Source organism: Phlebotomus argentipes, unplaced genomic scaffold (assembly GCF_947086385.1).
Source record: "Phlebotomus argentipes unplaced genomic scaffold, Phlebotomus argentipes genome assembly scaffold_4, whole genome shotgun sequence".
In the NCBI taxonomy this organism is placed as follows: Eukaryota; Metazoa; Arthropoda; class Insecta; order Diptera; family Psychodidae; genus Phlebotomus; species Phlebotomus argentipes.
Window position 1 is genome coordinate 10,395,665 of NW_026776174.1, and position 11,800 is coordinate 10,407,464.

Here is an 11,800-nt window from a genome sequence, read left to right on the forward strand (position 1 = left end):
TTGGCGATTAGTCAATTGCCAATTTAATAACGATTTCCCTCCACAAGAACGCAGGTTTAGCAATTAGAATTAAAGCAGGAAACCGAATTAAATGCAATCATCATCTTGCCCCTTTTCAGCATGCGTCTTTCACTCGCGACTGGGATATGAGTCTGAATCGGAGGGAGTGAGATTTATACGAGTGCGGGAGGATCTACCAGTAGGGGGTGAAGTTCTCACACTTCGTGCCTATCCAAGGTAAAAGAAATACGCGGGCGAACTAAAAGGCGCAATAAAAACCAAATTACTTTCACCAAACCGTCAGAGTAATATTAATGAAACCTTTCTACTTATCTCGCACCATAGAAATTCCATAATACTTAAGAGTATGGACAGATCAGCGGATCACCATTACTTTCGATTGAGAGAAGTCAATGCTACAAACATCCAAGTTTTATTGGAGAAATCACTGGAGGATCTTGTTGATCGTGATACACCTCAGAATCTTATTAAATTTAAAATACAGTGCAGCAGTTTATCGGGAAGGAATGATGAGCAGACATCGTATATGACAATAACGGTGTACATTGAGGATATCAATGATCACTATCCCATCTTCCAAAATATGCCATATGCCGTGGCAGTTGACGAGGCGACGCCCGTCGGTTCGACCATTTTTCACAGCATTTCCGCCTTCGACAGAGACAAGCCGAATACACCAAATTCCGACGTGCAATTCTCAATTGGGCCGCAAGAATTCGACTCGGCCGGTCCATATTTCGCCCTCGAGAGTCCTCATCGTCCCTCTGTGGTCCTCAAGCGATCTCTCGACTATGACGATGGAATACGCATGTTTGACGTCGTCATTCTGGCATCTGTGAGTATTTCGTGGTGAAACTGTTAGCTGAGATAGCGCATAATTGACAACATTAATTCTAGGATCGCGGCACTCCGACGAGAACCTCCAATGCAACGTTGAAGGTAATGGTGAGAGATCACGATGATCTTCCGCCGAAATTCACGGAAGGTGTCTATCGAACGAGGGTCAATGAATTCTCACCACTCACTGGAAAGGCCATACGCGTTCCTCTCTACTTTAATCCACCCATCAAAGCGTTCGATCAAGATTCAATTAATTCGTCACTCATCTACGATATTATTGCCGGCAATGAGAGGAGGCTTTTTCGCGTAAACCCCGCTAATGGAATGCTGTATCTTGAGAAAGAGATTGATTTGGAGGAAGAAAGTCTTCCGGGGAACACATTTGTGCTCCAATTGGAGGCACGACAGCGAGACAGTCCCCAAAAGAGAGCCGTAGCGCGAGTGGAGGTCGAGTTGGTGGATGTTAATGACAATGCACCTGAGTTTGAAGTTGATCTGTACAATATCTCGATAGTGGAGAATCTTCCCAGTGGCTTTAGTGTGCTCCAAGTGAATGCAATTGATCGGGATCAGGGAGAAAATGCGGAGTTCTTCTACAAGTTCTCCAATGAGAAGCCCGAGGGGGCTTTTCTCATAGATGCACGCACCGGTTGGATTACAGTGCGCGACCAGGCACTCTTGGATCGTGAAGCCCGATCGTCAATCACGATGAAAGTGCATGCGATAGAGAAGAAGCTGCCATTTGAGCCGAGAGACTCCACTGGCGGCAGTGTTCAAGTGGAAATCACACTCTTGGACTCCAACGACAACACGCCACAGTTTCAAATGGGAAATCTCTATGAGTTTAAAATAGGTCTCGATTCGCCGGTGGGATATTTGGTTGGGCACGTGACTGCCAAAGATCCGGATGAGGGAAGAAATGGCTTGATTCTGTATGATCTGCAGAGGCCGCGCGGAAGTGGAGTGATACCTTTTCAGATTGATCCTCAGACAGGCGCTCTGACTGTGTCTGGTCAGCTAAGACGAGGAAGAATCGCGATCTTCGTCGAGGCCAGTGATCAGCCGGCAAATCCCTCGGAACGCCGATTCTCTCTGGCTGTGGTCACGATTGAGATACTGAGGGGTTCATTTGACGGTTCCATCGACTTCATAGGAGCTCCTTATGAGTTTTGGGTAGGCGCTGATGTGCCTGTGGGCACTTCAGTTGGCCAGATAAAGACCACAATTGACTGGGATGCTCAAGGAGAGCAAGTTATGTACGATTTGCTGCACTCCTACTCGGAAGGCGTTCCTTTTGCGGTGGAAGAACGTTCAGGAACTGTAACAGTTATTCGAGATTTGGAGGATTTCTCAAGAAATATCTATGAATTTGAAGCAGTTGCAACACATGTAAGTATAATTTGCACTTTAATAAGTAGCTTATGTTCAACCATTCCTCCACTTTTCAGTACATTTCTGAGAGATCATATGGCGAATTGATAAGAAGGTCGTCGAAATCCGAAAAGCAAGTGACCTCAAGTGGAGAAGTGATTGAAATCGACGAAGGTGTGATATCAGAGAGCAAGAACGTTCTTGTGACGAATGTGACAATCCACGTGGTGAGTCCAGATGATGAGAAAGGTATTTTAATGCGCGGAACAAGCGCTGATCCCATTGAATTTCGTGTGGCGGAAAATCTCGCTGGTGCTCTTATTGGTCAATTGGTGTACAATAACAATGCCACTATGAAACTGAAGCATTCCGATTCAAGGGTGAAAGTAACTCCTGTGGCATTAACTTCGGGTCCTCCGCCAACACGGCGCAAAGATAGGCGTCTGAATTCGACGAAATTCGTGAAGAATGCCACGAGTTTCAATACAATTCCCAAATCCCGAAGACGCCACCGAGACACAGAATCACAGACAAATTTCTTCGTTGCCGTGGCACCGTCTGTTTTCTTCGACGAAGACTACCTCACGCAGGAGAGTGCAAGTGTGCTGGATTACGTGAGAGCTCCAAAAAGTAGAGATTTCGACAATTATGATGCAACGGCATTTGATTCGCGAAGAAATAGCAAATTTCCCAACTACTTCGATAACTTTGAGTCCACCAAGGTGAGAAATGAGAGTTCTCTGCGTCCAAAGGACATTCGAAAGAGGACTCCAGCTCCTCGGGAATCACGGAAATTTGATCATCTTCCGACAACCACAGAAATTCCACCGTCAACATATCGGCCGAGATTCAGAAACTCCGGCACTTACGATGGAAAGACTGTAAGTTCCACTATTGAGACATATCAGCAGATAAGGCAGAACAATGACACAAACCGTGGCTTGCATTTCCTTATCGCCAACCAGCGTGATGTCACTGATATGATAACAATCACGAACGACGGAACGCTGATGACTCTCAAAGGGTTGGACCGCGAAGAGCGAGACACTTATAGACTCACGGTAATTGCCGAATACTCCAAAGGATTCGTGAATGGTGCAGGAATTTACCAGGTCACAATTTATGTTGACGACGAAAATGACAATCCTCCGAAGTTCAATCACGAACACTACATGGGACTCATTACTGAAAATAGTCCTCTCGGAACAGAGGTTCTCGTCAATCACCTGATTGTCGTGAAGGATATTGACTTGGGTCGCAATGCTCTCTTTGACGTCCATCTCTATGGCGAAGGGAGTCATCTGTTCAAGGTGGAACAGGTCAATGGCACTTCTCTGCGTCACAATAAGACGTTGATGGCATCTTTCGATAATTTCGCTAGCGCCATGAATATTGAGCAAAGCTTCGCCAATCTGCAGATGATGTTTGTCGACGCGTTTGCCCGCGCACAGAAGAACGAGCCTCACTTCGTGATCAGTTTCACGGGGCCGAGTGTCCTGGACAGGGAGCGTGACAACTTCTACAACCTGAAGATGGTAGCTAGGGACAAGGGTGGCTTGAGTTCCGAGGTGAAACTGGGCATTTTCGTTGCCGATGTCAATGACAATGCGCCGATGTTTGAGAAAATAGCCGTCTTCAAGAATGCCGGCATAGAGATTCTTGAGTACACCGAAGATATGGAGATATACTTTGTCGAACCGATGCAAGGAGTGAATTATGCGAAGGAGGACAATAGAACAGATCAACTCACTTTCAAGATAACTAATGCACCCTATCCATCAGCACTGCGGGACAGCATGAAAGAGATGGTGGATCGGTATCATATCGGAACACCGAGGCACTTAAAGACCAACCATAATTATACGCGCCACGAGAAGTACGGAAGAAATTACAAGTCTTCACGTAACACCACAAAAAGGCAAGCTCGCAGAGAGTCTACGAGCTCATCACCTCTCTTCTCACTGCTGGAAAACACACCAGTTGGTCAGCGTCTCATCAAAGTCACAGCTAATGATGAGGACTTTGAGGGAAATGCGCGGATATTCTATGAGATTGTTTCCGAGAACTTCGCCCTCAAGCGAAACAATCCGCGTGTTGGTCACACCTCGGATGTGCGCTATTTCAGCATTGATAGACTGTCTGGTGAGGTGAAGATCAATCGTCCACTGCCAGCAGAATCTGAATTTCGACTCAATATCACGGCCAAAGATGTGGGAAATCTGGCGGATTACACAGTGTTGCGCTTCAGAGTCTTGGACGTTAATGATCACGCGCCGGTGTTTATGAAATCATGGTACACGTATGACATCGAGGAGGGCGTGTACTCCAACACAAGAGTGGGCAAAGTCGAGGCAATAGATGAGGATTTCGGTCAGAATGCCAACATCACGTATGCCATTCAGTCATCTGAGAAGATTCCATTCGCCGTGCTCCCTCACAGCGGAGTCATTATCGTCACAGGAGACATTGATAGGGAGGTGAGAGATGTCTATGAATTCAAGATTGTGGCAATGGACAATGGTGGTAAAAATATGCGACTCTCGTCGTTTGCCGAGGTGGAAATTAATGTCTTGGATCTCAATGATAACTCACCCGAATTTACGGGCTACGACGAAATCTTCTATTCTGACACTGATACCGAAAATACCGACAGAAGGCTCGATGAAGTGTCCACAGTTGAGTCCAATCGTCAGGCAACGAGCAAATTGCCCGTGTATAAAGCCTATTTGAATAGAAACACCGAACCGGGAACATTCGTTAAGCAGGTCAATGCTGTGGACAGAGACTTCACGGGGAATGGAAATGGACTCGTAATGTACTCACTTCATCACAATAAGCTGCCATATATGTTTGAAATTGATTCACGCGACGGAATCATCACCACCGTGTCACGATTCACGACTTTCCATGGCTATGAGCATCTGAACTTGACTGTGGTCGCATCGGATTTGGGCAGTCCATCGAGATCCTCAACTGCGCTGCTCCTCATCAATCTCCAGGGTGAGGAGGTGCTGAATGAGGAGGACGATGACAACTACCTCTTCCCCCACAAGTACTATGAAGTTGAGGTGGTGGAGAACAACGTGGCGCCAATGGTGATTCTCCATGTGAACACTTCCTCGCAGTACAATCGGGAGATCTTCAAGTGGTCCATTGTACCTGAGATGCAAGTGCTCAGGAATGACGAATTCACCATTGATCCCAACAATGGCACTCTGTGGCTCACCAAATCTCTCGACAGAGAGATGAGAGATGTGTACAAGATTAAGGTACGAGCTGATCGTGTGTCCAGAGAAGGGAGGAATGTTGCAGCGGCGATGACATATCCGGTGGAAGGAGATAAACTCAAGGGCTTGATGTACAATGAGATCAGGGTGAGTGAAATTGCATTGTGTAAACCTTCGTGTTCATCCTTAAACACACTTTCTCTCGCAGATTGTCATCCGGGTTATCGATGAGAACGATAATGCGCCGATGTTTGTGGGAAATGGACGTCCAATTGTGGCTGTAATTCCAAATACAGCCAATTTCGGCTTTCCCGTGACCCGCGTTCAAGCCACTGACGACGATATCGGTATCAATGCCGAGATTCGCTACTCCCTCCTCAATGAACCGTCCAAGTTGTTCGGAATCGATGCGGTGACCGGCAGGATTAGAGTCCTTGGGCCGGTGAGCAAGGGAAATCAGCGCGTTTACGGATTCGATGTGAAGGCGACTGATTTTGCCGGTGGCGATAGTGGCAAGACAACAATAGCCAACGTCTTCGTTTACATCTTGGATGAGCATCGCCAAGTGCGTCTCGTCCTGGCGGGAAATCCTGTTGAGGTGGAGAAAGAAGTTGACTCCCTGACGAAGAGTCTCAGCGATGCCACGGGTCTCGATGTCCGAGTGCGACTCTTGGAGCCGCACATGGGCGAAGCTGAGCAATCGTGAGTTATTATAATTACCTAGATTAACTCTATATGAAAAAATCTTACTGTATTTTTCCCTATTTTTTGCCCAGAACTGATGTCTATTTGTACGCTGTGGATCCAAAATCAAATTCAGTTATTGATATGGCGGATTTACAAGAGTAAGAAGAGGATTTATAGTGTCAATCCATGTTTTACACACTATAATTTATGCATTTCCAGAGCTGTATCTACGATTGATATGTCTACTTTGATGCCATCCATTCCTGTGCTGGAGCTGGTCCAGCTTGGGAGCGCTCGAGGCTTATCGCGGACCAACACGCACATTGGGGCACTCAATGGTCCAGAATTGGCATCAATTATTCTGGCTGTCGTGATCTTTGCCGGAGGCTTGGCCACGGCATTCTGTATTGTGTGTGTCCGCTACAAACGGTATGAAGACGATGAAATTGATGACTAAGTTTTGCAAGAAAAGTTGTATTATATGTTCACAGAGAGACTAACAATTGGCCCAATTTGAGAGGAAATTTTATTTAACAATTTTAATTTATTTGCGTTATTTGCAATTATTGTGGTAAGAATAAAAACGGAAGTTTGTGCTGCACATTAGACATTTTTACTCCCATTCCACACATCACGAGTGATGGTTGTTCTCAGTAATATGTTCATTTATTTATTATAACAATTTCATCATTTGCATTTTGTTGCAGTATTACATACTTATATACATAAATTTAATACTAACGTCACAGTTGAGGCTAGAGACACACGGGAAGCAACTCTGAATTTATGGACGCACATCAACACATTACTTATGTAAAGGTAACATCATTAATAGACTTTAGAACGCATTGGAAACGAGTTCTTCACTCATCATGATCACCATGCAAATGCACATTAGGTACTGTATTCACCGAGTTCTTGGCTTTCATACATGTCTGCATTTATTGCGATGGGATTGGTGAATTGCGAGTGAAATTCTTGGATGATGTAAAAGGAAGAAAATTTGTTCACTAGCCGACGGACGTTGCCCCCGGAAGCCAGCTATTCCGTAGGACGAGGCGGCAGCAGCACTCTGATGACTGGCGCCACGAAGTCCACCACGACATACACCACGAACGGCAAGAAGAAGCCACCGCCACTGCCGCCCACTGGGCCAAAGTACTACAACGCCCCAAGTGCCAGGTATGTTGCATTGATATCATAGAGAAATTCCACACAAAAACCGTACGCATTGCAATTATATACACAAATATGTTCTATGCAGAGACAGACAGCGGGAATACATCGATGTTCCTCTTCCTCAATCGGTTCTCAATGCAAATTTCAACATTCTCGACCACGACACAAGTTGCTTGCGCTTCAATCAACTCCACAGCGGACACCCGTAAGTGGGACAAAATGCATGCTTTTGGGCAGACACTCCAGACGATCAAGACTTTCTCTGTATTGTCAGGATCAATTTGGATAATACTGGGCATTCCCTTCACTCTAGTGGACGTGACTCGGGTCTGGACTTGTCCAGGGAGCGCAGCGAGAGTCCCTCGCGGATGCAGCAGGCTCAGGCGGCATTGCTGGTGACGGATCAACAGGTTGTGAGACTCCGCGATAAGCGACACGAGCATAAGAACAAGTGCCAATGCGGCCACAGTGAGTTGAATGTGTGCAGCGGAGAGGACAGTAGCGATAGTTACGAGGATTCCCTCAAAAATTGCCAATTGCCCAGACGAACGTCTCTGCCCAAGGCGCACGCCTTTCGCCGAAGTCTCAACAGTCTCAGCAATCCAATAGCAGGAGGTGCGATGGCCAGAGGAGTGCGCCACTCCTTCTCAGGTGAGGGTCAATGACAAGAAATCCAGTGTGTAATAGCCAAATAATTGGATAAGTGAGGGAAAATCAATGTTTTCTATGCGATCTTTTTCGAGAATGACTTGAAAAATTCAGTTTATCGAGTCTAGTTGTGAGACAAAGAGAATATAAATGTCTTCTATTCAGTTTACCTTCGAAGGTGCGATGTTGACTACATATTTCAAAATCAATTAAGGAGCATTACGAAGTCAGTGCTTCGATTTTTCCTCCGATTCTTCTGCACATATTGTGACTTTCTCACGCCACCCACAAAAATCACTAACCTTTTTCTAAGTAGCCTAAACAATAGACACAGAAATATTTCCCATGAATATGTAAGAAATTATTGAAAATCCTGACCCAAAAAAACACAAAACATTCTCCACAAGTATTCAATTCTTCTCTGCTTTAATATTGCAGGTGTTCGAGATGACCTGATTCAGGGTTCTCCAGCACCGCTCCAGAGGAATCGACATGGAAGCAATATTCGCAATTCCATGACAGATCTCGAGGAGAGACTGAGAAATCTCGAGAGGACATTCCGGGAGCCTTTCCTCCTCAACAACAATTCGCACTGTTGAGTCGCCCTGAGAAACCAAACATGAGACCTCAAACCAGATTGAAAGAAATCAAACCTTCTTGAACGAATGAAATGTGTCTGTGTATATATTGTATAGACAAGATCAATACTCTGCATTTTGTAAAAGACTTTTATGATGAATGTACATAAGAAAATAAATTTTTCCACATAATAGAAGAACTCATTTGAATTTCACATCTCACAAAATGCCGCATTTTATTCGCAGTTTCACGTGATTCTTGTATAAAAAATTTGTAAGAAACATTGTTTTTAGCCTTCGAGGCACTTACAATTACAGTTCAACTGCAGGCAGAACGAAAAGTGGTAAAAAAATACAGAAATGGTATCCTTTTATGAGTGAACTGGGGCTTAGCCTTGGATCTTCTTCAGCACCTCACCGAATTTCGTCGCAAATTCATCCACGCCCTTCTGGTTGATCTCATAGCCGTCCATGGTCTTCTTGCAGTTGTCGTACCACTTGGCCACGTTGGGATACTTGGAGAAGTCAAACTTGAAGCCATCATAGGTGGAGATCGAGGCCACGAGAGCGTGATCGGCAATCGTCAGGCTGTCTCCGGCGGCGTACTTCTGGCCCTCGAGGGCAGTATTGAGAAAGCCAACGGCCTCCTCCATCTTCTTGTAGTTATCGGGGTTGAAGGGCGCCTTGGCGAAGATTGGCGGATAGTAGTAATCAGCGAAGCGCTGATACAGCACGCCCATGTCGAAGTAGAGCTTCTGGTTCACGCGAGCCCTCTTCTGCGGATCCTTGGGATACAGAGAATCGTCCTTTCCGTACTTCTCCGCCAAGTAAGCCAGAATGGCACGAGATTCCCACAGCGCAAAGCCATTGTCCACAATTGTGGGCACGCAATGTTGATAGTTGATCTGAAATTTTGAGTATGAATTAGAAAATGAATTTTCCATCACAATCTAAAGAAAAACTGTGCCAAGTTGTAATCTTATCGAGCCTGAATCATGTCAGAGTCATACTGGGAGTATTAATAGATTGATAGCTGAAACTGCTTTGTAATAGATAGCATTGATAAGACTAACAAGGAATAAGTTATGCTAAAAATAGTGTGAAATTAAGCAATGACTTTCTCTTCTCACCTTCACAAATTCGGGCTGCAGATGTTCTCCGGTCATTAAGTCTGCAAATGAGGAGTAAATGTGTAAGAAATGTTGATTTTCTCCAGGAATGCAATGCAAATACTCACTCAACTCCTTCATGTTGAACTCGATGCCGAGCGCTTTGCCCAACAGAAGAATACTGCGGCATGGGGCAGATCCCAGAGTGTAGTAAAAATCGATGGTCATGGCGACAGGAACTCCTCTGCTTAGTCCTTCTGAAGTAGGTTCAATTTGTTCTGTTGGCGGGGGAGAAAAGACGACAGAGAAATTAAATTTGGCACAGAATGCGAGGGTGGAATTGCGGCAATACTTGAGGAGGAGGAACAACCCATATTTCTGGACTTTATATTGATTAACCGACAAGTGAAAATACAGTGTGTAAAATCGATTTCACTAGCAAAAAGTCAACTCTCAGCGCACTGATAGCCGATACTGATTATATTCAGGGTGAGAATGAGATCAAACAATTGATGCGGTCGACGGCAAACTGAGAAGGTTTTGTGTGAGAAGCGGTCCGAAAACCTGTTCAATCAGCCACTTGTGAAGAGCTCTTCAAAAATTAAAGATACCAAAAGGAACACACGCATATTACTATGTGCACGGAATTGATATTTTCCCAAAGAACTTTTCCTCGCCGCGCAAATGAGTGTGTGTGATGTGAGTGAGTAATAATTCAACTCCCCGAAGTGCTGTTGTCTTTTTTCGTCTTATGCCAAAATAATGAAAGGAAATTATATTTATCCAACACAACCACAAGCAAATGAAATGGAATGAAACATTCTGTTTTATACAGTGCGACTCTGCATCGAGTGGAGGCAAAAAACTTCATTTGTGGAATGTTTCTTCCGACAGAGATCCGATGTATTTTTTTTATCTCTTTTATGCAATCACAAAAATTACTATGTACCACATAAAATGTGACCTTCACAATCTATTGCTCTACCCATGCAGAACAGTCTTTTTGTTAATGTGTAGTTTGCACAGAAAAGATCGGAATGCTGACCGCGAATTCGTTGCGTAACTTCTGCACAGAACACTGGACAAGAATTAACGGAGAAGATCACGACATTTTATGACACTCCTCTTTATGTTTCACATGCGATACTTAATTAAAAGCAACTTATGTGCACAAGATAATGATGTGAATCTCACTGATGCGCTTCTGGGAAATTTCCACTGTTTCCACTTACCGAAAATTGGGGAGGAATTGGCCAGCAACACAGAAGAACTATGACTGAAGCGATCCCAGGAGCAGAAGTGAAAACTGGCCACCAAGCCTCTCGCTATTTATACAGCCGGCTTCCGTGACGCTGAGGAGGCGAAGAAGTGAGTGTGTTTGTGAGCGGGCCGGAGAAAAAAATATCACTAATTGTACGAACATGTAGTGAATTTATACGAAAGATGACTTTGCAAAAAAATTCCTAATGCATCAAAGTAGAAACGCACATATGATAAGAATACTCTGTGTCAATTTGTTTGGGAAAAATTGAGTTTTTCTGCTGCTTTTCTCCTGTTTCTCCAACACATTCATACATTTTTTCGTGTTCCCCTCTAAAAACAGCCGGCTTTAGGGCAGAGAAAAGCAATTTGTAACACTTTTTGGGTTTGTAATATTAAAACCTAAAATGTATTGAAGAATAGCTGGAAATTTACTTCAATTATCTGGTGAATTTAAGGACTTTCTTCGGGATTTCCTCAGTTTAGCAGCTCAGAAGACAGAAAGAAGCGAAATAAGGAATTTTGGGTGCAAAAAAGCCCCGCTTTTCCTTATTTCTCACAAACACATCCTCACAGTGAGTCTATTCAACAGATGGTATTTGATTTTTACAATGTTGGATAATTTTAGAAGAAAGTTAATTGTGTTTTTGTCAGTTTTGCTGAAATGATATGGAAAAGAAGAGTCACAGCATTATATTTCCTTAATTGTAGCTCTCAAGGAAAGCCAGAAAAGCCGCAAATAAATGCAATAACATATATTAGCATTTCCCCTTTTCAAACACATTTGCATCCGATCCACAGAAAGTGTCCGTAGGCAGACTTCCCTTTGCTCCAATTGGCTCCAATATTCAGAAGAAATGCAACGAGTTTTCATGTGTTT

The 11,800-nt window shown here is 44.3% G+C and overlaps 2 protein-coding genes across 3 annotated transcripts; one reads left to right on the plus strand and one right to left on the minus strand.

The window, feature by feature from the left end:
• Positions 1-91: 91 nt before the first annotated feature.
• On the plus strand, positions 92-8,635 carry LOC132258477 (cadherin-89D). The gene is made up of 11 exons (XM_059755804.1): positions 92-237; positions 346-856; positions 919-2,254; positions 2,371-5,606; positions 5,668-6,161; positions 6,236-6,304; positions 6,366-6,575; positions 7,161-7,328; positions 7,411-7,530; positions 7,600-7,976; positions 8,412-8,635. Exons 1-11 carry the CDS (start codon positions 92-94, stop codon positions 8,570-8,572), a joined length of 6,828 nt encoding a protein of 2,275 aa, XP_059611787.1. The 3' UTR covers positions 8,573-8,635.
• Positions 8,636-8,761: 126 nt separating this feature from the next.
• Positions 8,762-10,987, minus strand: LOC132258937 (glutathione S-transferase 1-like). Of its 2 annotated transcripts, none has more exons than XM_059756496.1 (4): positions 10,893-10,987; positions 9,789-9,938; positions 9,682-9,722; positions 8,762-9,456 (listed from the first exon to the last, which is right to left on the minus strand). In XM_059756496.1, the coding sequence occupies exons 2-4, from the start codon at positions 9,886-9,888 to the stop codon at positions 8,941-8,943; spliced, it is 657 nt and encodes a 218-aa protein (XP_059612479.1). In that variant the 5' UTR covers positions 9,889-9,938; positions 10,893-10,987; the 3' UTR covers positions 8,762-8,940. The 2 variants fall into 2 exon arrangements, with proteins under 2 accessions (XP_059612479.1, XP_059612478.1); XM_059756495.1 differs by lacking the exon at positions 10,893-10,987 and adding an exon at positions 10,013-10,187.
• Positions 10,988-11,800: the final 813 nt, after the last annotated feature.